General features: G+C 44.8%; 1 protein-coding gene across 1 annotated transcript in view; it reads left to right on the forward strand.

Annotated features, from left to right (window-relative positions):
• LOC309564285 (microsomal triglyceride transfer protein-like) overlaps positions 1 to 20,314 on the forward strand; it is a 227,562-nt gene that overhangs the window by 115,405 nt on the left and 91,843 nt on the right. The window contains exon 10 of the mRNA XM_082268911.1: positions 17,086 to 17,193. Within this exon, the coding sequence (XP_082125037.1) occupies positions 17,086 to 17,193 (108 nt within the window). The remainder of the gene's footprint in view (positions 1 to 17,085; positions 17,194 to 20,314) is intronic.

The raw sequence follows: 20,314 nt of genomic DNA on the forward strand, positions 1-20,314 counted from the left end.
ACCCCATACTCTATCACATGGGGCAGGATCTGTGGGCCCCCTTGTTATAAGCCCCCTGCCTTCAGATCCCCACAACCACTGCCCAGGGTTGTCAGGAAGATGCCCTTGTCCCCATCAACACCCACCCCCCCATGTTGAGGGCATGTGTGGCCAGGAGGGGGAGGGTGCTCGCTCATCCCTGCCCTTTCCTGACCTGCCGAGCTGCATGCTCAGATAAGGGTCTGGTAAGGATTGGGGGGGGGCACGCATTTTTTTTTTGGGCATGGGGAATTCCCTTAAAATTAGTACCAGACTGAAGGGTCTGGTATGGTCTTAAAGGGATGAAACAATGCTGTTTTTTTTTTTTTTTTTTTTTAATTTTTTGCGTTGGGTTTTTATTTCCCCTCCAGGTCCATACCAGACTCAAAGGGACTGGTATTGTCAGATCAAAGTTGGATCCCATTCAATGAAGTTGCATGGAAGTCGGACAGGAAACTGTCCAGCTTCTATGTCAAAGCTGTGTGAACCCAGCCTAGATGTTGATTTTATAATTGTATCAATCTTTCCAAATGGCCTTAGTTTATGGTTAAGCAACCAACATGTTATTACACAAAATTAAGTTGAGTTGAGTTGAGTTGATAGAGACTAAACATGAGGTATTTTCTAATGGGATGGGGGTGTTTAGTCCCAAAATGATCCTTATACAGCAGAGTAGAGATGTGTTATAAAAATACACGTTAAAAATTGCAGTTGTAAATAAATGAAGTTCAAAGGAAAACATTTAAAAAATAATCCCTTTAGTGCTTGAACACTAAAGTGCATAGTTACAGATGAAAAGAAAGTCCATTGAAGTAATATTTAAAGAAATGTGATTGTTTAGATGAATATCCACCTGGTGCACCTCAACCGTGATAATAAACAGGATGTGAGCTTAGCAGATCTCTAGACTCCACGTTATAGGAGTCTAGACAAGAGTTTAAATAATGATCCAGCACGATTCAATGTGAATCCCTCAATGGTTAGACCGGAAAGGAAGGTAACATGGCTGGCCAAACAAACCCCTGGTGTTCCTCAGATGTGACCAATAAGGAAGAAAAAGGAGGGCCACATAGTCTAAAACCGTAAAACACTTTTATTTTGAAAAAAGGTTACTAAACACTTACAGCAATCCAGTGAATAGTCAGCGGTTAAAATGGTCGTTTCCAGAATATAAATGATCCCAGGACCTGATGGTCCCCAATGATGTCACATATGACGAAACATGTAGGATGTAATCTATGTCTGAACTAACCACGCCAATTGAGCTTGTATACAAGTCATTTTTAACCTGGGAACTACCATTTTACTTGCTAAATATTCACTGGATTGCTATAAGTGTTAAGTAACCTTTTTTTCAAAATAAAAGTGTTTACGGTTTTACACTATGTAGACCACCTTTTTCTTCCTTTTTGGTCATGTCTGAGGAACACCAGGGATTTGTTTGTCCAGCCATATTACCTTCCTTTCCTGGTCTAACCACTGAGGGATTCGCCTTGAGTAGTGTTGAGCGAACACGGACTGTATTATTCGTGTTCGTACCGAATAATTGGATTTTTTGTACCCGAACACGGACACGGACACTTTACTGTATGTTCGGGTAAAAATCCGTGTTCGGTCGTTTTATTTCCGGGTTTTGCATGCTTTGGCGCTCTTTTCATGGCGGGCTTTCAACAGCCAATCAACAATCGTTTAACTGGTGTGCCTTAAGCCATCCCAGCCATGCCTGCAAATGTCTCAGTAGCTGTGATTGGCCGTCTGAAGCATGTGACCAAGTCTTTATAAGTTCGAGGCAGCCGCAGCGGCGTCATTATGCTGCTTAGATTCAGGGACAGAGCACACATCAACGTGCTGGCTGCTGATTAGGGAAAGATAGGCAGGAAAAAACCATTTGTGTCCGGATAGAATTGAGGGACAGGTCGGAGTGTTTAGGCAGGGCGAGTTGTAGGCATTTTAGGGATAGAGTCTGCTGAATTATAGGGTCAGTGTCTTCTACAAACTACAATCGATATTGCTGTGTGGGGGGTGGGGTCTGCACTCAATCCTGATCTACGATCTCTTCTCAATCCTGTTAGGGACAGAGTCTGCTGAATTTTAGGGAAACTGTGTTCTACAAACTACAATCGATATTGCTGTGTGGTGTGGGATTGGAGATAGGCAGGTGTCAGTGATCCACATCCATTTTTCTGTGTGTGAGCTGCAGTGAACACAATCTTTTTGGGCTGCAGTGAACACAATCTTTTTGGGCTGCAGTGAACACAATCTTTTTGGGCTGCAGTGAACACAATCTTTTTGGGCTGCAGTGAACACAATCTTTTTGGGGTGCAGTGAACAAAATCTTTTTGGGGTGCAGTGAACACAATCCTTTTTGGTGTGCAGTGAACACAATCTTTGTGGGGTGCAGTGAACAAAATCCTTTGTGGGGTGCAGTGAACACAATCTTTTTGGGGTGCAGTGAACAAAATCCTTTTTGGGGTGCAGTGAACAACATCCTTTTTGGGGTGCAGTGAACACAATCTTTTTGGGGTGCAGTGAACAAAATCCTTTGTGGGGTGCAGTGAACACAATCTTTTTGGGGTGCAGTGAACACAATCTTTTTGGGGTGGAGTGAACAACATCCTTTTTGGGGTGCAGTGAACAAAATCCTTTTTGGGGTGCAGTGAACAAAATCATTTTTGGGGTGCAGTGAACACAATCTTTTTGGGGTGCAGTGAACACAATCTTTGTGGGGTGCAGTGAACACAATCTTTTTGGGGTGGAGTGAACAACATCCTTTTTGGGGTGCAGTGAACAACATCCTTTTTGGGGTGCAGTGAACACAATCTTTTTGGGGTGCAGTGAACACAATCTTTGTGGGGTACAGTGAACAGAATCTTTGTGGGGTGCAGTGAACACAATCTTTGGGGGGTACAGTGAACACAATCTTTGTGAGGTGCAGTGAACACAATCTTTGTGGGGTGCAGTGAACACAATCATTGTGGGGTGCAGTGAACTCAATCTTTGTGGGGTACAGTGAACACAATCTCATACTTCTGAAGGTTTGAGGGTGCTGCCTGTTCCATACTCCCCCTACTCCTCATCTAGCCTTTTAGGGGTACAAACAATAGTAATTGGGGCCTAGTGTGGTTGTGTACGTGTGATATACATACACTTTTTTGGGATCATATTTTCTATTCCGCTATTTAATCAAAAACCTTTGGGGATCAGTTAAATTGGGAGATAGTCTGTGTTGGTACGTGTGAGAGAGATCCACCTTTCCAAGTTGTTGGGGTTCATCTCATACTTCTGAAGGTTTGAGGGTGCTGCCTGTTCCATACTCCCCCTACTCCTAGCCTTTTAGGGGTACAAACAATAGTAATTGGGGCCTAGTGTGGTTGTGTACGTGTGATATACATACACTTTTTTGGGATCATATTTTCTATTCCGCTATTTAATCAAAAACCTTTGGGGATCAGTTAAATTGGGGGATAGTCTGTGTTGGTACGTGTGAGAGAGATCCACCTTTCCAAGTTGTTGGGGTTCATCTCATACTTCTGAAGGTTTGAGGGTGCTGCCTGTTCCATACTCCCCCTACTCCTAGCCTTTTAGGGGTACAAACAATAGTAATTGGGGCCTAGTGTGGTTGTGTACGTGTGATATACATACACTTTTTTGGGATCATATTTTCTATTCCGCTATTTAATCAAAAACCTTTGGGGATCAGTTAAATTGGGGGATAGTCTGTGTTTGTACGTGTGAGAGAGATCCACCTTTCCAAGTTGTTGGGGTTCATCTCATACTTCTGAAGGTTTGAGGGTGCTGCCTGTTCCATACTCCCCCTACTCCTAGCCTTTTAGGGGTACAAACAATAGTAATTGGGGCCTAGTGTGGTTGTGTACGTGTGATATACATACACTTTTTTGGGATCATATTTTCTATTCCGCTATTTAATCAAAAACCTTTGGGGATCAGTTAAATTGGGGGATAGTCTGTGTTGGTACGTGTGAGAGAGATCCACCTTTCCAAGTTGTTGGGGTTCATCTCATACTTCTGAAGGTTTGAGGGTGCTGCCTGTTCCATACTCCCCCTACTCCTAGCCTTTTAGGGGTACAAACAATAGTAATTGGGGCCTAGTGTGGTTGTGTACGTGTGATATACATACACTTTTTTGGGATCATATTTTCTATTCCGCTATTTAATCAAAAACCTTTGGGGATCAGTTAAATTGGGGGATAGTCTGTGTTGGTACGTGTGAGAGAGATCCACCTTTCCAAGTTGTTGGGGTTCATCTCATACTTCTGAAGGTTTGAGGGTGCTGCCTGTTCCATACTCCCCCTACTCCTAGCCTTTTAGGGGTACAAACAATAGTAATTGGGGCCTAGTGTGGTTGTGTACGTGTGATATACATACACTTTTTTGGGATCATATTTTCTATTCCGCTATTTAATCAAAAACCTCTGGGGATCAGTTAAATTGGGGGATAGTCTGTGTTGGTACGTGTGAGAGAGATCCACCTTTCCAAGTTGTTGGGGTTCATCTCATACTTCTGAAGGTTTGAGGGTGCTGCCTGTTCCATACTCCCCCTACTCCTAGCCTTTTAGGGGTACAAACAATAGTAATTGGGGCCTAGTGTGGTTGTGTACGTGTGATATACATACACTTTTTTGGGATCATATTTTCTATTCCGCTATTTAATCAAAAACCTTTGGGGATCAGTTAAATTGGGGGATAGTCTGTGTTGGTACGTGTGAGAGAGATCCACCTTTCCAAGTTGTTGGGGTTCATCTCATACTTCTGAAGGTTTGAGGGTGCTGCCTGTTCCATACTCCCCCTACTCCTCATCTAGCCTTTTAGGGGTACAAACAATAGTAATTGGGGCCTAGTGTGGTTGTGTACGTGCGAGATACATACACTTTTTTTGATCATATTTCCTATTCCGCTATTCAATAAAAACCTTTGAGGATCAATTGAATTGCGGGATAGTCTGTGTCGGTACGTGTGAGAGAGATCCACCTTTCCAAGTTGTTGGGGTTCATCTCATACTTCTGAAGGTTTGAGGGTGCTGCCTGTTCCATACTCCCCCTACTCCTCATCTAGCCTTTTAGGGGTACAAACAATAGTAATTGGGGCCTAGTGTGGTTGTGTACGTGTGATATACATACACTTTTTTTGGATCATATTTTCTATTCCGCTATTTAATCAAAAACCTTTGGGGATCAGTTAAATTGGGGGATAGTCTGTGTTGGTACGTGTGAGAGAGATCCACCTTTCCAAGTTGTTGGGGTTCATCTCATACTTCTGAAGGTTTGAGGGTGCTGCCTGTTCCATACTCCCCCTACTCCTAGCCTTTTAGGGGTACAAACAATAGTAATTGGGGCCTAGTGTGGTTGTGTACGTGTGATATACATACACTTTTTTGGGATCATATTTTCTATTCCGCTATTTAATCAAAAACCTTTGGGGATCAGTTAAATTGGGGGATAGTCTGTGTTGGTACGTGTGAGAGAGATCCACCTTTCCAAGTTGTTGGGGTTCATCTCATACTTCTGAAGGTTTGAGGGTGCTGCCTGTTCCATACTCCCCCTACTCCTAGCCTTTTAGGGGTACAAACAATAGTAATTGGGGCCTAGTGTGGTTGTGTACGTGTGATATACATACACTTTTTTGGGATCATATTTTCTATTCCGCTATTTAATCAAAAACCTTTGGGGATCAGTTAAATTGGGGGATAGTCTGTGTTGGTACGTGTGAGAGAGATCCACCTTTCCAAGTTGTTGGGGTTCATCTCATACTTCTGAAGGTTTGAGGGTGCTGCCTGTTCCATACTCCCCCTACTCCTAGCCTTTTAGGGGTACAAACAATAGTAATTGGGGCCTAGTGTGGTTGTGTACGTGTGATATACATACACTTTTTTGGGATCATATTTTCTATTCCGCTATTTAATCAAAAACCTTTGGGGATCAGTTAAATTGGGGGATAGTCTGTGTTGGTACGTGTGAGAGAGATCCACCTTTCCAAGTTGTTGGGGTTCATCTCATACTTCTGAAGGTTTGAGGGTGCTGCCTGTTCCATACTCCCCCTACTCCTAGCCTTTTAGGGGTACAAACAATAGTAATTGGGGCCTAGTGTGGTTGTGTACGTGTGATATACATACACTTTTTTGGGATCATATTTTCTATTCCGCTATTTAATCAAAAACCTTTGGGGATCAGTTAAATTGGGGGATAGTCTGTGTTGGTACGTGTGAGAGAGATCCACCTTTCCAAGTTGTTGGGGTTCATCTCATACTTCTGAAGGTTTGAGGGTGCTGCCTGTTCCATACTCCCCCTACTCCTAGCCTTTTAGGGGTACAAACAATAGTAATTGGGGCCTAGTGTGGTTGTGTACGTGTGATATACATACACTTTTTTGGGATCATATTTTCTATTCCGCTATTTAATCAAAAACCTCTGGGGATCAGTTAAATTGGGGGATAGTCTGTGTTGGTACGTGTGAGAGAGATCCACCTTTCCAAGTTGTTGGGGTTCATCTCATACTTCTGAAGGTTTGAGGGTGCTGCCTGTTCCATACTCCCCCTACTCCTAGCCTTTTAGGGGTACAAACAATAGTAATTGGGGCCTAGTGTGGTTGTGTACGTGTGATATACATACACTTTTTTGGGATCATATTTTCTATTCCGCTATTTAATCAAAAACCTTTGGGGATCAGTTAAATTGGGGGATAGTCTGTGTTGGTACGTGTGAGAGAGATCCACCTTTCCAAGTTGTTGGGGTTCATCTCATACTTCTGAAGGTTTGAGGGTGCTGCCTGTTCCATACTCCCCCTACTCCTAGCCTTTTAGGGGTACAAACAATAGTAATTGGGGCCTAGTGTGGTTGTGTACGTGTGATATACATACACTTTTTTGGGATCATATTTTCTATTCCGCTATTTAATCAAAAACCTTTGGGGATCAGTTAAATTGGGGGATAGTCTGTGTTGGTACGTGTGAGAGAGATCCACCTTTCCAAGTTGTTGGGGTTCATCTCATACTTCTGAAGGTTTGAGGGTGCTGCCTGTTCCATACTCCCCCTACTCCTAGCCTTTTAGGGGTACAAACAATAGTAATTGGGGCCTAGTGTGGTTGTGTACGTGTGATATACATACACTTTTTTGGGATCATATTTTCTATTCCGCTATTTAATCAAAAACCTTTGGGGATCAGTTAAATTGGGGGATAGTCTGTGTTGGTACGTGTGAGAGAGATCCACCTTTCCAAGTTGTTGGGGTTCATCTCATACTTCTGAAGGTTTGAGGGTGCTGCCTGTTCCATACTCCCCCTACTCCTAGCCTTTTAGGGGTACAAACAATAGTAATTGGGGCCTAGTGTGGTTGTGTACGTGTGATATACATACACTTTTTTTGGATCATATTTTCTATTCCGCTATTTAATCAAAAACCTTTGGGGATCAGTTAAATTGGGGGATAGTCTGTGTTGGTACGTGTGAGAGAGATCCACCTTTCCAAGTTGTTGGGGTTCATCTCATACTTCTGAAGGTTTGAGGGTGCTGCCTGTTCCATACTCCCCCTACTCCTAGCCTTTTAGGGGTACAAACAATAGTAATTGGGGCCTAGTGTGGTTGTGTACGTGTGATATACATACACTTTTTTGGGATCATATTTTCTATTCCGCTATTTAATCAAAAACCTTTGGGGATCAGTTAAATTGGGGGATAGTCTGTGTTGGTACGTGTGAGAGAGATCCACCTTTCCAAGTTGTTGGGGTTCATCTCATACTTCTGAAGGTTTGAGGGTGCTGCCTGTTCCATACTCCCCCTACTCCTAGCCTTTTAGGGGTACAAACAATAGTAATTGGGGCCTAGTGTGGTTGTGTACGTGTGATATACATACACTTTTTTGGGATCATATTTTCTATTCCGCTATTTAATCAAAAACCTCTGGGGATCAGTTAAATTGGGGGATAGTCTGTGTTGGTACGTGTGAGAGAGATCCACCTTTCCAAGTTGTTGGGGTTCATCTCATACTTCTGAAGGTTTGAGGGTGCTGCCTGTTCCATACTCCCCCTACTCCTAGCCTTTTAGGGGTACAAACAATAGTAATTGGGGCCTAGTGTGGTTGTGTACGTGTGATATACATACACTTTTTTGGGATCATATTTTCTATTCCGCTATTTAATCAAAAACCTTTGGGGATCAGTTAAATTGGGGGATAGTCTGTGTTGGTACGTGTGAGAGAGATCCACCTTTCCAAGTTGTTGGGGTTCATCTCATACTTCTGAAGGTTTGAGGGTGCTGCCTGTTCCATACTCCCCCTACTCCTCATCTAGCCTTTTAGGGGTACAAACAATAGTAATTGGGGCCTAGTGTGGTTGTGTACGTGCGAGATACATACACTTTTTTTGATCATATTTCCTATTCCGCTATTCAATAAAAACCTTTGAGGATCAATTGAATTGCGGGATAGTCTGTGTCGGTACGTGTGAGAGAGATCCACCTTTCCAAGTTGTTGGGGTTCATCTCATACTTCTGAAGGTTTGAGGGTGCTGCCTGTTCCATACTCCCCCTACTCCTCATCTAGCCTTTTAGGGGTACAAACAATAGTAATTGGGGCCTAGTGTGGTTGTGTACGTGTGATATACATACACTTTTTTTGGATCATATTTTCTATTCCGCTATTTAATCAAAAACCTTTGGGGATCAGTTAAATTGGGGGATAGTCTGTGTTGGTACGTGTGAGAGAGATCCACCTTTCCAAGTTGTTGGGGTTCATCTCATACTTCTGAAGGTTTGAGGGTGCTGCCTGTTCCATACTCCCCCTACTCCTCATCTAGCCTTTTAGGGGTACAAACAATAGTAATTGGGGCCTAGTGTGGTTGTGTACGTGCGAGATACATACACTTTTTTTGATCATATTTCCTATTCCGCTATTCAATAAAAACCTTTGAGGATCAATTGAATTGCGGGATAGTCTGTGTCGGTACGTGTGAGAGAGATCCACCTTTCCAAGTTGTTGGGGTTCATCTCATACTTCTGAAGGTTTGAGGGTGCTGCCTGTTCCATACCCCCCCTACTCCTCATCTAGCCTTTTAGGGGTACAAACAATAGTAATTGGGGCCTAGTGTGGTTGTGTACGTGCGAGATACATACACTTTTTTTGATCATATTTCCTATTCCGCTATTCAATAAAAACCTTTGAGGATCAATTGAATTGCGGGATAGTCTGTGTCGGTACGTGTGAGAGAGATCCACCTTTCCAAGTTGTTGGGGTTCATCTCATACTTCTGAAGGTTTGAGGGTGCTGCCTGTTCCATACTCCCCCTACTCCTCATCTAGCCTTTTAGGGGTACAAACAATAGTAATTGGGGCCTAGTGTGGTTGTGTACGTGTGATATACATACACTTTTTTTGGATCATATTTTCTATTCCGCTATTCAATAAAAACCTTTCTAGGGCAAGATCTTAAATTACAGAAATATGAGGAGACCGTCAAATAAGGGCCGTGGCCTGGGTCGTGGTGCTGCTGGTAGAGCTCCTGTTGCAAGGAGAGGACATGGTCGATCTGTGCCAGCTACACGCACAAGTGAAACACCTTCCTCAAGTGTGAGTAGGCGACAGAACCTGCATCAGTATTTGGTAGGGCATCAAACGCCCCTAGAAGTGATGAGGCCAGAACAAGTTGAGGCGATAGTAGATTGGTTTGCTGCTGACAGTGCCTCCAGTTCCTTCACATTGTCTCCCACCCAGTCTACTGCAGAAAGGTCAGAGTTGGCACCTGCAGCCAATGTCCAACCGTCTTTCACCTCACCCCCTTGCAAATCAGGCCAGCAGTCTGAGCCCCAAGCCATACAGCAGTCTCTTATTCTTTTTGAGGACTCTGTCAGCAGGGTTTCCCAGGGCCATCCACCTAGCCCTGCCCCAGAAGTGGAAGAGATTGAGTGCAGCGATGCCCAACCACTTATTTCTCAAGATGAGTACATGCAAGGATCATCGCAGCACGTCTCCGATGATGACGAAACGCAGGTGCCAACTGCTGCGGCGTTCAGCATTGTGGAGACCGACAAGGAGGGCAGGGGTGAAGACTGGGTGGAAGATGATGTGGAGGACGATGAGGTCCTCGACCCCACATGGAATGAACGTCATGCAGGTGACCTGAGTAGTTTGGAGGAAGAGGCGGTGGTCGCACAGAGCCACCAGCACAGCAGAAGAGGGAGCAGGGTGCAGAAGCGGAGCGGCCGTGCCCTAGACACTACGCCCGCTACTGCCCAACGCAGCAAGGGAACGAGCGCACCAAAGTCAGCTCAAAGGAGTTCTCTAGCGTGGAAGTTCTTTAGAAAATGTGCTGATGACAGGACACGAGTGGTTTGCACCCTGTGCAATCAGAGCTTGAAGCGAGGCATGAACCTTCTCAACCTGAGCACAACCTGCATGATCAGGCATCTAAGTGCAAAGCACGAGCTGCAGTGGAGTACACACCTTCAAAACCAAGAAACGTCTCTGGCTCATCCTGCTTCCTCTTCTGCTGCAGTCTCGGCCGCTCCAGCCACATCTGTAGTGATACCGGCACCTGCCACCCCGCAAACAGACGATCTGTCAGCAACACCACCACCTGGGTCACCAACAACCATCTCCACAATGTCCCGTGGAAGCGTTCAGCTTTCCATCTCCCAAACACTTGAGAGGAAGAGGAAGTACCCCCCTACCCACCCGCGATCCCTGGCCCTGAATGCCAGCATTTCAAAATTATTGGCCTTTGAAATGCTGTCATTCCGTCTGGTGGAGACGCACAGTTTTAAAAACCTTATGTCGGTGGCTGTCCCACAGTACGTCGTGCCCAGCCGCCACTACTTTTCCAGGCAAGCCATCCCTTCCCTGCACAACCAAGTGGGGGAAAATATCAGGTGTGCACTGCGCAACGCCATCTGTGCCAAGGTCCACCTAACTACGGATACGTGGACCAGTAAGCACGGTCAGGGGCGTTATATCTCCCTAACGGCACACTGGGTAAATGCAGTGGCGGATGGGCCTGAGGCGGATAGCAATTTGGCGCATGTCCTTCCACCACCGAGGATTGCAGGGCGCTTCAGTTTGCCTCCTGTTCGTAACTCCTCCTACTCCGCTTCCTCATCCTCTACCGCCTCCTCATCCGGACAGCGTAACACCTTCACCACCAACTTCAGCACGGCCAGGGGTAAACGACAGCAGGCAGTTTTACAACTTGCCTGTTTGGGGGACAAACCACACACCGCGCAGGAGTTGTGGAGGAGCATGGAACAGCAGACAAATGAGTGGTTGCTGCCAGCGAGCCTCAAGCCCGGCCTGGTGGTGTGTGATAACGGGCGAAATCTCATAGCAGCTCTGGGCCTAGCCGGTTTGACGCACATCCCTTGCCTGGCGCATGTGCTGAATTTGGTGGTGCAGAGGTTCCTTAAAAACTACCCCGATATGTCAGAGCTGCTGCAGAAAGTGCGGGCCGTTTGTGCGCACTTTCGGCGTTCTCACCCTGCTGCTGCTCGCCTGGCAGCGCTGCAGCGTAACTTCGGCCTTCCCGCTCACCGCCTCATATGTGACGTGCCCACAAGGTGGAACTCCACCTTGCACATGCTGGAAAGACTGTGCGAGCAGCAGCAGGCCATAGTGGAGTTTCAGCTGCAGCACGCACGCGTGAGTCGCTCTGCGGAACAGCACCACTTCACCACCAATAACTGGGCCTCCATGCGAGACCTGTGTGCCTTGTTGCGCTGTTTTGAGTACTCCACCAACATGGCCAGTGGCAATGACGCCGTTCTCAGCTTAACTATCCCACTTCTATGCCTCCTTGAAAAAACAATTCGGGCGATGATGGAAGAGGATGTGGCACAGGATGAGGAGGAGGAGGAGGATGAAGAGGTAACATTTCCAAGGCTTTCAGGGCAGTCATTCGCAAGGGGCTCCGAGGGTGGGTTCCTGCACACGCAAACGCCAGGGACGCAATTGTCCAGCAGGGGCACAGTTCTGGAGGATGAGGAGGATGAGGAGGAGGAGGAGCTGGAGGAGGAGATGGAACCATGTTCACAGCAGGGTGGCACCCAGGCCAGCTCATGGCCATCACTGGTGCGTGGCTCGGGGGATACAGAGGACACGGACGATACACCTCCCACAGAGGACAGCCTTTCGTCGCCTCTGGGCAGCCTGGCACACATGAGCGATTACATGCTGCAGTGTCTCCACAACGACCGCCGAGTTGCCCACATTCTAACTTGTGCTGATTACTGGGTGGCCACGCTGCTGGATCCCCGTTACAAGGACAACGTACCGTCCTTAATTCACTCACTGGAGCGCGATCGCAAGATGCGCGAGTACAAGCGCACGCTGGTAGACGCCATGCTGCTGGCATTCCCATCTGACAGCGGGGCCACAGTGGAAGCACAAGGCAGAGGAGGAGGAGGAGGAGGTCGCCAACGCAACCAGGGCACCGCCAGCACCTCAGAAGGCAGGGTTAGCATGGCCGAAATGTGGAAAAGCTTTGTCAGCACGCCACAACAAACAGCAGCACCAGCAGCTCAGATGGAACGTCTTAGCAGGAGGCAGCATTTTACCAACATGGTGGAGCAGTATGTGTGCACACGCCTACATGTAGTGAATGACGGGTCTGCCCCCTTCAACTTCTGGGTCTCCAAATTGGGCACATGGCCTGAGCTTGCCCTTTACGCCTTGGAGGTGCTGGCGTGCCCTGCAGCCAGTGTATTATCTGAACGGGTATTTAGCACGGCTGGGGGCGTTATAACAGACAAGCGCAGCCGCCTGTCCAGAGACAATGTGGACAAGCTCACGTTCATTAAAATGAACCAGGCATGGATCCCACGGGACTTTTCCGTACCTTATGCAGAATAGCAATGGATACCGACCTTACCCACCCATTGTTCCATTTTTGCTCTTTCTCACTCTTTTGGGGTGTACCCTCATTTAAAATTTTTGAAAAGAAGCAGTGTTGGCTACCTCGTCCTCCTCCTCAGGGCCAGATTAATGTAGGGGCTATTGGAGCTGCAGCTCCAGGCCCCTACCTTTTATATAGGCCCCGGGTTGGCCATATTCACTGTTACCGCTCTTCTGTCACTTGTAAACACAGAAGTCTGGCTTCTATGCTCGCTTCCCCAGGCAGCACCCTCAGAACCTCCCCACACAGCGTGAAGGCCAGACAAGGAGGGACAGTTGGCGATGCATGGATGTGTTTATGGGCTTCAGAGACAGCATCCCATGTTGAATTAGGCATGCATGGCTGCACCCTTCCTCCTCTGGGTGCATGGCAAGGCACGGCCCTTAAGGCCCTTCAAAATCCTCAGCACCAAGCCCATGATGCTGTTAATCCGGCCCTGGTCCTCCTCCACCGCCGCTTCCACCTACACCGCCCATAGGTGTGCGCAGCCTATTGCATTAAGGTGTGCACCCCAAAGTTGAAATACACATGCATGTGTTTGCCAGCAGGGAGAGTAATGTATCGGGGCCATGTACCTGTAGGCAAGGAGAAATAGAGCAGAGCAGGTCCCAGGGAGATCTTTCCCATCTCCTCACTGGCAATGCTATGTGCCCTAGGTGATTAGGGTGTGCCCAGGCACACCCAGCACACCCTGTGCGCACGCCTATGTCACCGCCACATCCACCACCACCTCAACCTCCCTCCTACTCCATATGGGCCTCGTCCTTCAGAGATGAAGAAGAACATTGTTTTATTTTTCTGTTTTTTTTTTGTTGTTTTAAGTTATTTCCCTATCCACATTTGTTTGCAGAGCACTTGCCATGCTCTTAATTACGTTTTGCTGCCATTTGCAGCACTCTAGCCCTTTCCTTTGGTGTTTTAGAGCCATTTTAGTGCCTTAAAGTTCGGGTCCCCATTGACTTCAATGGGGTTCGGTGTCCGGGAAAAGTTCGGTAAAAGTCCGGGACACGGACCCGGACTTTTTTTTAAAGTTCGGCCGAACCCGTCGAACACGGACATCTAGGTGTTCGCTCAACCCTAGCCTTGAGTACTGGATCATTATTTAAACGCTTGTCTAGACTCCTATACAGTATTGTGGAGTCAAGAGATCTGGTAAGCTCACATCCTGTTTATTATCACGGTTGAGGTGCACCAGGTGGATTTTCATCGAAACAATCAAATTTCTTTGGATATTACTTCAATGGGCTTTCTTTTCATCTGTCACTATGCACTTTAGTGTTCATTCACTATATGGATTATTTTTTAATAGTTTACTTTGAACTTAATTTATTTAGCACTACAATTTTTATCCTGTCTGTTTTTGCACAATTGATTCTGTTGTGAAGCAGTTTTATTTCACTTAGGTTATCATCACCTGAGCAGTAATATGTTTTACTTTTTGTGTTATAAAGATACCTCAAGCAACAGAAGATAATGATGGAACTGCTGATTCAGGTTTAGCAGCTTCAGTCCTGACATCCATCTTCCCTGCAAAGCTGCTTGCGAGTGCAGGGATTGATGGTATTGAACTTTTAAACAAGTACTCCAAGCAGTAATAAATCAGTGATGGTTTGCCAAAGTTCAGCTCGTAATACACCCTGATGTAGAACTGCTCTTTACATTAAGCTCCACCAAGATAGTGTAAATTTTTTTTGTGCCCCCAATCCTTACATTTTGATGCCTTTTTTCCCCCTCCGGAATGTCCCCTGTGCACAATATTAGAGCTGCTAGCTTGGTGTCCGGCCGGTATTTATGCAGTAGGGACTACTTGCACATATACAGTATGGGACCACTAGCATTGTGCCCAGCTGGCATATGCAAAATACTGGACTAGAAATCTTAGAATCCAGGACATCATCTGTTAGCTGACGCTCCATTGCTTCTACCCAAACAGTCAGGTCTGTTATCCCATGGACCAATTTTCCCTCCTGCTTTTCGGTGGCTTTGACTACCTGCCTGTTAAAACAAGGTTCTGGGATATACAGATATTGTGGATTCTGTAATTCTGACCTTGTTATAGGCTTGTCTTCTTCCAGCAAGATTTCCCATCAAACCTGGAAGGTTTATTTTCACTAGTGAAGGTGACTTGGGGTTTATTCATGTGCTTTCTTAGTGGGCTGAGTTTTTTCCTCCTCCATTTGGGGTATAACAACAGTTGGCTTTTAGCACCGTCAAATGTCAGGAGTCTGCACTGTTCCTTCTTTTTCAATGCCCTCTTGCTAATTATTCGTTGACTGGTACTTTTATAAAAGGGGTTTCAAATGCTGCTCCTTCTGATTGAAGTGTGGGATTTAAATCTAGTATTTTTAGTCGTATCAATGCCTTCTTTTGAATCTAGTTGGGAAATATATTTGGGATTGTTATCCCATGAGTTAATATTTCTTGTGGCCATCACTTTGGTCAGAATGGTTTCTTGGTTATCATCATTGTCCTTTAGGAGGCCCCATTTGATGTTACACAAAGACATGGTTGTTTTGAGACCAAGAATCTTCTTTTTACTCAAAGGGGTTATTGCTTTTCACCTCATGAAAATATTATGTTGCCTCCCTATGTCTGGCATCAGCTCGCCCCAAGGAGATTTCTCTCAATTGCTGGGATATGTTGGGGGCTATCAGGGTTTACCTTTCTGAAACTGCTTCTTTTAGTCAAACTGATTGTCTTTTTGTCCTTCCAGAAGGTCCTAGAAGAGGTTCTCTAGCTTCCAGATCCACTGCTGGCTGTAGATAGAATAGACTTGTTATCGTGCAATACTAAAAATTACGAGATAAATTGCTTCCTTTTCCCATTAAAGCCGACTCCAGCAGGGAAGCAAGTACCTCTTAGACTTTTCATCATCAGGCCTATATGTTTCAAATCTGTAAGGCTATAACCTAGTCGTCTTTACATAAGTTCTCTAAGTTTAACAAGATTGATGCATTTGCCTCTGCAAATACCAGTTTTGGCTAAAAGGTTATGCAAGGGGTTATTTAATGACCTTGGTTGCCTTTTGTTCTGTTTTTGCTCTTGTTGAGTTGGTTCACCTGTGTATGTTTTTGCATGTCTGCCCCTCAGTTTAGACTGTTTTTGGATGCCCCTAGGTTGTTTATACTGTATATCGTGAAGCTGTGTCCCCCCCGTGGATGATAGGGAAAATAGGATTTTTGTACTCACCATAATATCCTTTTTTTTGGCATCCCTTGAGGGACACAGCTCCCTCCCCTCATTTGCTATCATTCTCTCTTTGGACTGTTTGCTACAACTGATTAGGTGTGAAGTGGGAGTGTTTTAAAGGGGAAGTCTTCAGTTTCTATGTGCCTAGTGTTCATTTCTTCTGTAAGTGGCAGTATAACCCTAAGTTACTTAATTATCATCAAGCTGCATCTCTCGAAAGACTCAGAGAAAAACATTTGTGGTAAACCCAGCCTAAATTAAAATTAATATAAAGTAGAGTTTGTGCAAAAAGCTGGATATGCAGCTGACATACATACTATATGTGTGCACTGTTTTACATGCAGAAGGATTGCTAATCCTGTTTAGCCACACACCCCTGCCAGAAAGCACACGCAGGAGCTGGATGTAACTGTTGTGGCAGCATAGGTTAGTCTACCACACCCTCAGCCTGCTGATTGAGTAAGTATAATGAAGATTTTTTGAAAAAAAAAAAAAAGAATGAAGAAACCATCCCTATGCTCACTTTGATCTCTTCTACTGGCAGTATGTTCCCTGCCAGACAACTGAACTACAGAAAAACCTGATTGGCTTTTAATGCTGCCCTCCCACTTTTACTGCTGACCCTCACACTCCCGGTTTTGGAGATTACAGGAGAAATATACAATATTCAGGTATTTACACCAGACACATTTAAAATACATTTTATGGTTTTAAATTAATATACATAACTGCGTTGATATTGTGTTTATTTTATATTTTTCTGTAGTTTAGCTTTAATAAAGGTCAGGAATGTTCAGACAGGTGGGAGAAATGTTGTAGCATGTAGCATTATATTTATTTTAATTACAACTACCTATGGATAACACACTGTAACATACAATATAACAGCTTTTTGATTGCCTTTATACTGTATACAAAAAAAAAAAAACATCAGAATATATTCTGTAGTGTAAGTACACTCTAAAATTGAGAACCGACTTTAATTTACAGGAAAAGCTTAGAGCAAAAGTGCCAAACCCAGAGATTATGGAAACCGGAATTATTACAGCAGGAGCAATTATTGGCAAGATCTGCAGAATGGGCCTTTGTGAAGAAGAGGTAGGTCATTTATTAATTCCTTAAGACTTTCCTTTCTAGTTGGCATTATCCCTGAAGTCCTAAGGGGTTTGTTGTCATGACCGTTATTGATTCCAGATATGTTTTGATGTGCACTTTGGAAAATGCTTTCCTATTTTCCCCAAGTATACTTTTGTTTATTTGTGCTTACAAAAGAATGCCTGCTCATTGAATGAGTTTTAAATTGAATGAAATTCCAAAAAAAAAAAAAATCCCAGTGAATAAAATGTATACTGCAATGTACAGAGTTTACCTGTCTCAGGAATATAATGTGTAGCGCAGTGCAACAATGGTTTGTCATACAACATAAAGTGGTGAACTGGCTATAGTAGCATTGGTTGATGTGCACGGGTACAGCTTTCGTCAGTGAAGAAGTGTGGGTGCAGCTGTGATAGGGAGAAAAGTGCCAACTGCTGATGAGGTTTTACACCGATTTTAATTTGTGAATGGTCCTATGGCATTTCTTTTAATAAATTATAGTCCATGCTACATTTAGAGGTGCTTCCTTCTCTATTTTGCTTCCTTGTTTGCATACAGAGCTTGCTAAAGCTTTAGGATTAGCTTCTCAAGTGAATGGACTCTGCCACATTGCCTACTGGACTTTCCTGGGACTTTCATTGAGTATTTTGGAAATAGTCTTTGGGCTAAGACACCTGAGTTTGCCAACTTACTCTGTTACAGTGGAGACATGTGTGAGTGCAGTGTTGGTCATTAGAGAAGTGTTTGGGTGCAGTGGTGGTTAGTGGGGAAGTGTGTGGGTGCAGTGTTGGTCACTGGCAAATTGTGTGGGTGCAGTGGCTGAAGAAGCGTGTGGGTGCAGTGTTGATTAGTTTAAGAAGAGTATGATTGGGGGGGGGGGGGCACTGGAGAGAAGTGTGAGAGCAACTGTGATCAGGGAGAAAAGTGTGTGGGTGCAGTGGTTGTTAGTGGAGAAGTGTGTGCATACGATAGTATTTAGTGGAGAAGTGTGTGGGTACAATTTTGGGCATTGGAGGAATGTTTAGGTGCAGTGGCAGTCAACATAGATGTGTTTGGGTGCAGTGAAGGTTAGTGAAGTGTATGTGCAATTTTGATCAGTGTAGAAGAGTGTGGGTAGTAGAGACGTCTGTGGGTGCAGTGATGGTCAGTGGAAAGTGTGTGGGTGCAGGGATGGTCAGTGAAAAAGTGTTTGGGTGCAGTGATGGTCAGTAAAGAAGAGTAAGGGTGCAGTGGTTAACAAAAAAAAATAAATGCGTCTGCTACACTTTACAAAAATCCCTCCAAGTGTAAACCACTTATAAAAACTTGTGTGAATAAGCCTCTCTCCTCCCCCTTAAAATAACACGTCATTCGCACAGCACAATTTGAATACAATGCAAAGAAGGAGGTGCTGCACTATGCTGCAATGATAGGCAAATATGTAAAAAATAAATCTATCAAAGTGACAAAGTGCTGTTTCATCCAATAAATAAATATAAATGACATGAAGTCACGTGACGGTGACGACACGTGCTGGGCAGCTGACTGAACCGGAAGTGTTGCCGGAGGACAAGTCAGCCTTCACATACTGTACACTGATCACTGGAATTTTAAATGTAAGTGTTCTATTTTTGTTTCTAATAAATGGTTTAAATACTATACCATTGGAGCCTCCTTCTCTCCTGTTCACCCCCCTGTGAGCCACCTCCTTAGGACTATCCATACACGCCAGGATTAGAGAGGATACCGGCGTCCACCAGCCGCTACAGTGACCCCTGGTCACATTGCGTTTGTCCTATATCACACATTATTCATTATTTTCACATTCTGCACAGTCAAGGTTTTGAGATATTATTTGCCTATTTTATTGTGTAATATTTATTTTATTTACCTGTTTACCTCCTTGATTTAAATAACACAATTGTTTTTATCACTGTCATAATAATATTCACCATTTATTCATCACTGGAAGATTTTTCACCTTGTCATTTATATTTATTTATTGGATGACACAGCAGTTTGTCACTTTGATAGATTTATTTTTTTACATATTTGTCTATTATTGCAGAATAGTGCAGCACCTCCTTTTTTACATTACTGATTTATTAGACATAGGGATTTGTCATTTTGGTGCATGCAGTAATTCATTGTTGTCACTATTTGTTCACTTAAAGCTTGATAGCGCGTGGGTGCCCCCCCCCCTTTTTTTATTAACAAATTGAATATATATTTAGGGGGGAAGTGGTGGTCACTAGAGAATTGTGTGTGTACAGTAGCGGTCAGTGAAGAAGGGTGTGAGTGCAGTGTTTATCAAAATAAGAAGAGTGTGAGTGCAGCAGTGGCCACTGGAGAGATGTGTGGGTGCAATTGTGATCAGGAAGAAAAGTGTGTGGGTGCAGTGTTGTTCAGTGGAGAAGTGTGTGGTGCAGTGTTGGTCAGGAGAGAAGTGTATGGTTGTAGTTGTGACCAGTGGAGAAGTGTGTGGGTGCAATGTTGATAAGTGGAAAAGTGTGTAGGTCAGTGGTGGCTGGTGCTCAAAATTTTTGGGGGGGCGCAAAAAGAAAAATGTAATAGGTATTGCTTCGCGCCAAAAAACGCAGTAAAAAAATTGCGTGACTTTGAAGCTGTGCCCCCTTCAATGCAATGAACACTGTGCTGTGCCCCCTTCAATGCAATGAACACTGTGCTGTGCCCCCTTCAATGCAATAAACACTGTGCTGTGCCCCCACAATGCAGAGTTCAGCGTGCATGCCCCTTTCAATTCAGAGCGCCACAGCATTGTCCCCAATCACTGCAGAGCGCCACAGCATTGTCCCCAATGATTGCAGAGTGCCCACAGCATTGTCCCCCAATGATTGCAGAGTGCCACAGCATTGTACCCCAATGATTGCAGAGTGCCACAGAATTGTACCCCAATGATTGCAGAGTGCCAAAGCATTGTACCCCAATGATTGCAGAGTGCCACAGCATTGTACCCCAATGATTGCAGAGTGCCACAGAATTGTACCCCAATGATTGCAGAGTGCCACAGCATTGTACCCCAATGATTGCAGAGTGCCACAGAATTGTACCCCAATGATTGCAGAGTGCCACAGCATTGTACCCCAATGATTGCAGAGTGTCACAGCATTGTACCCCAATGATT

This window comes from Pelophylax lessonae, assembly GCF_965119305.1.
Source record: "Pelophylax lessonae genome assembly, chromosome: 9".
NCBI lineage: Eukaryota > Metazoa > Chordata > Amphibia > Anura > Ranidae > Pelophylax > Pelophylax lessonae.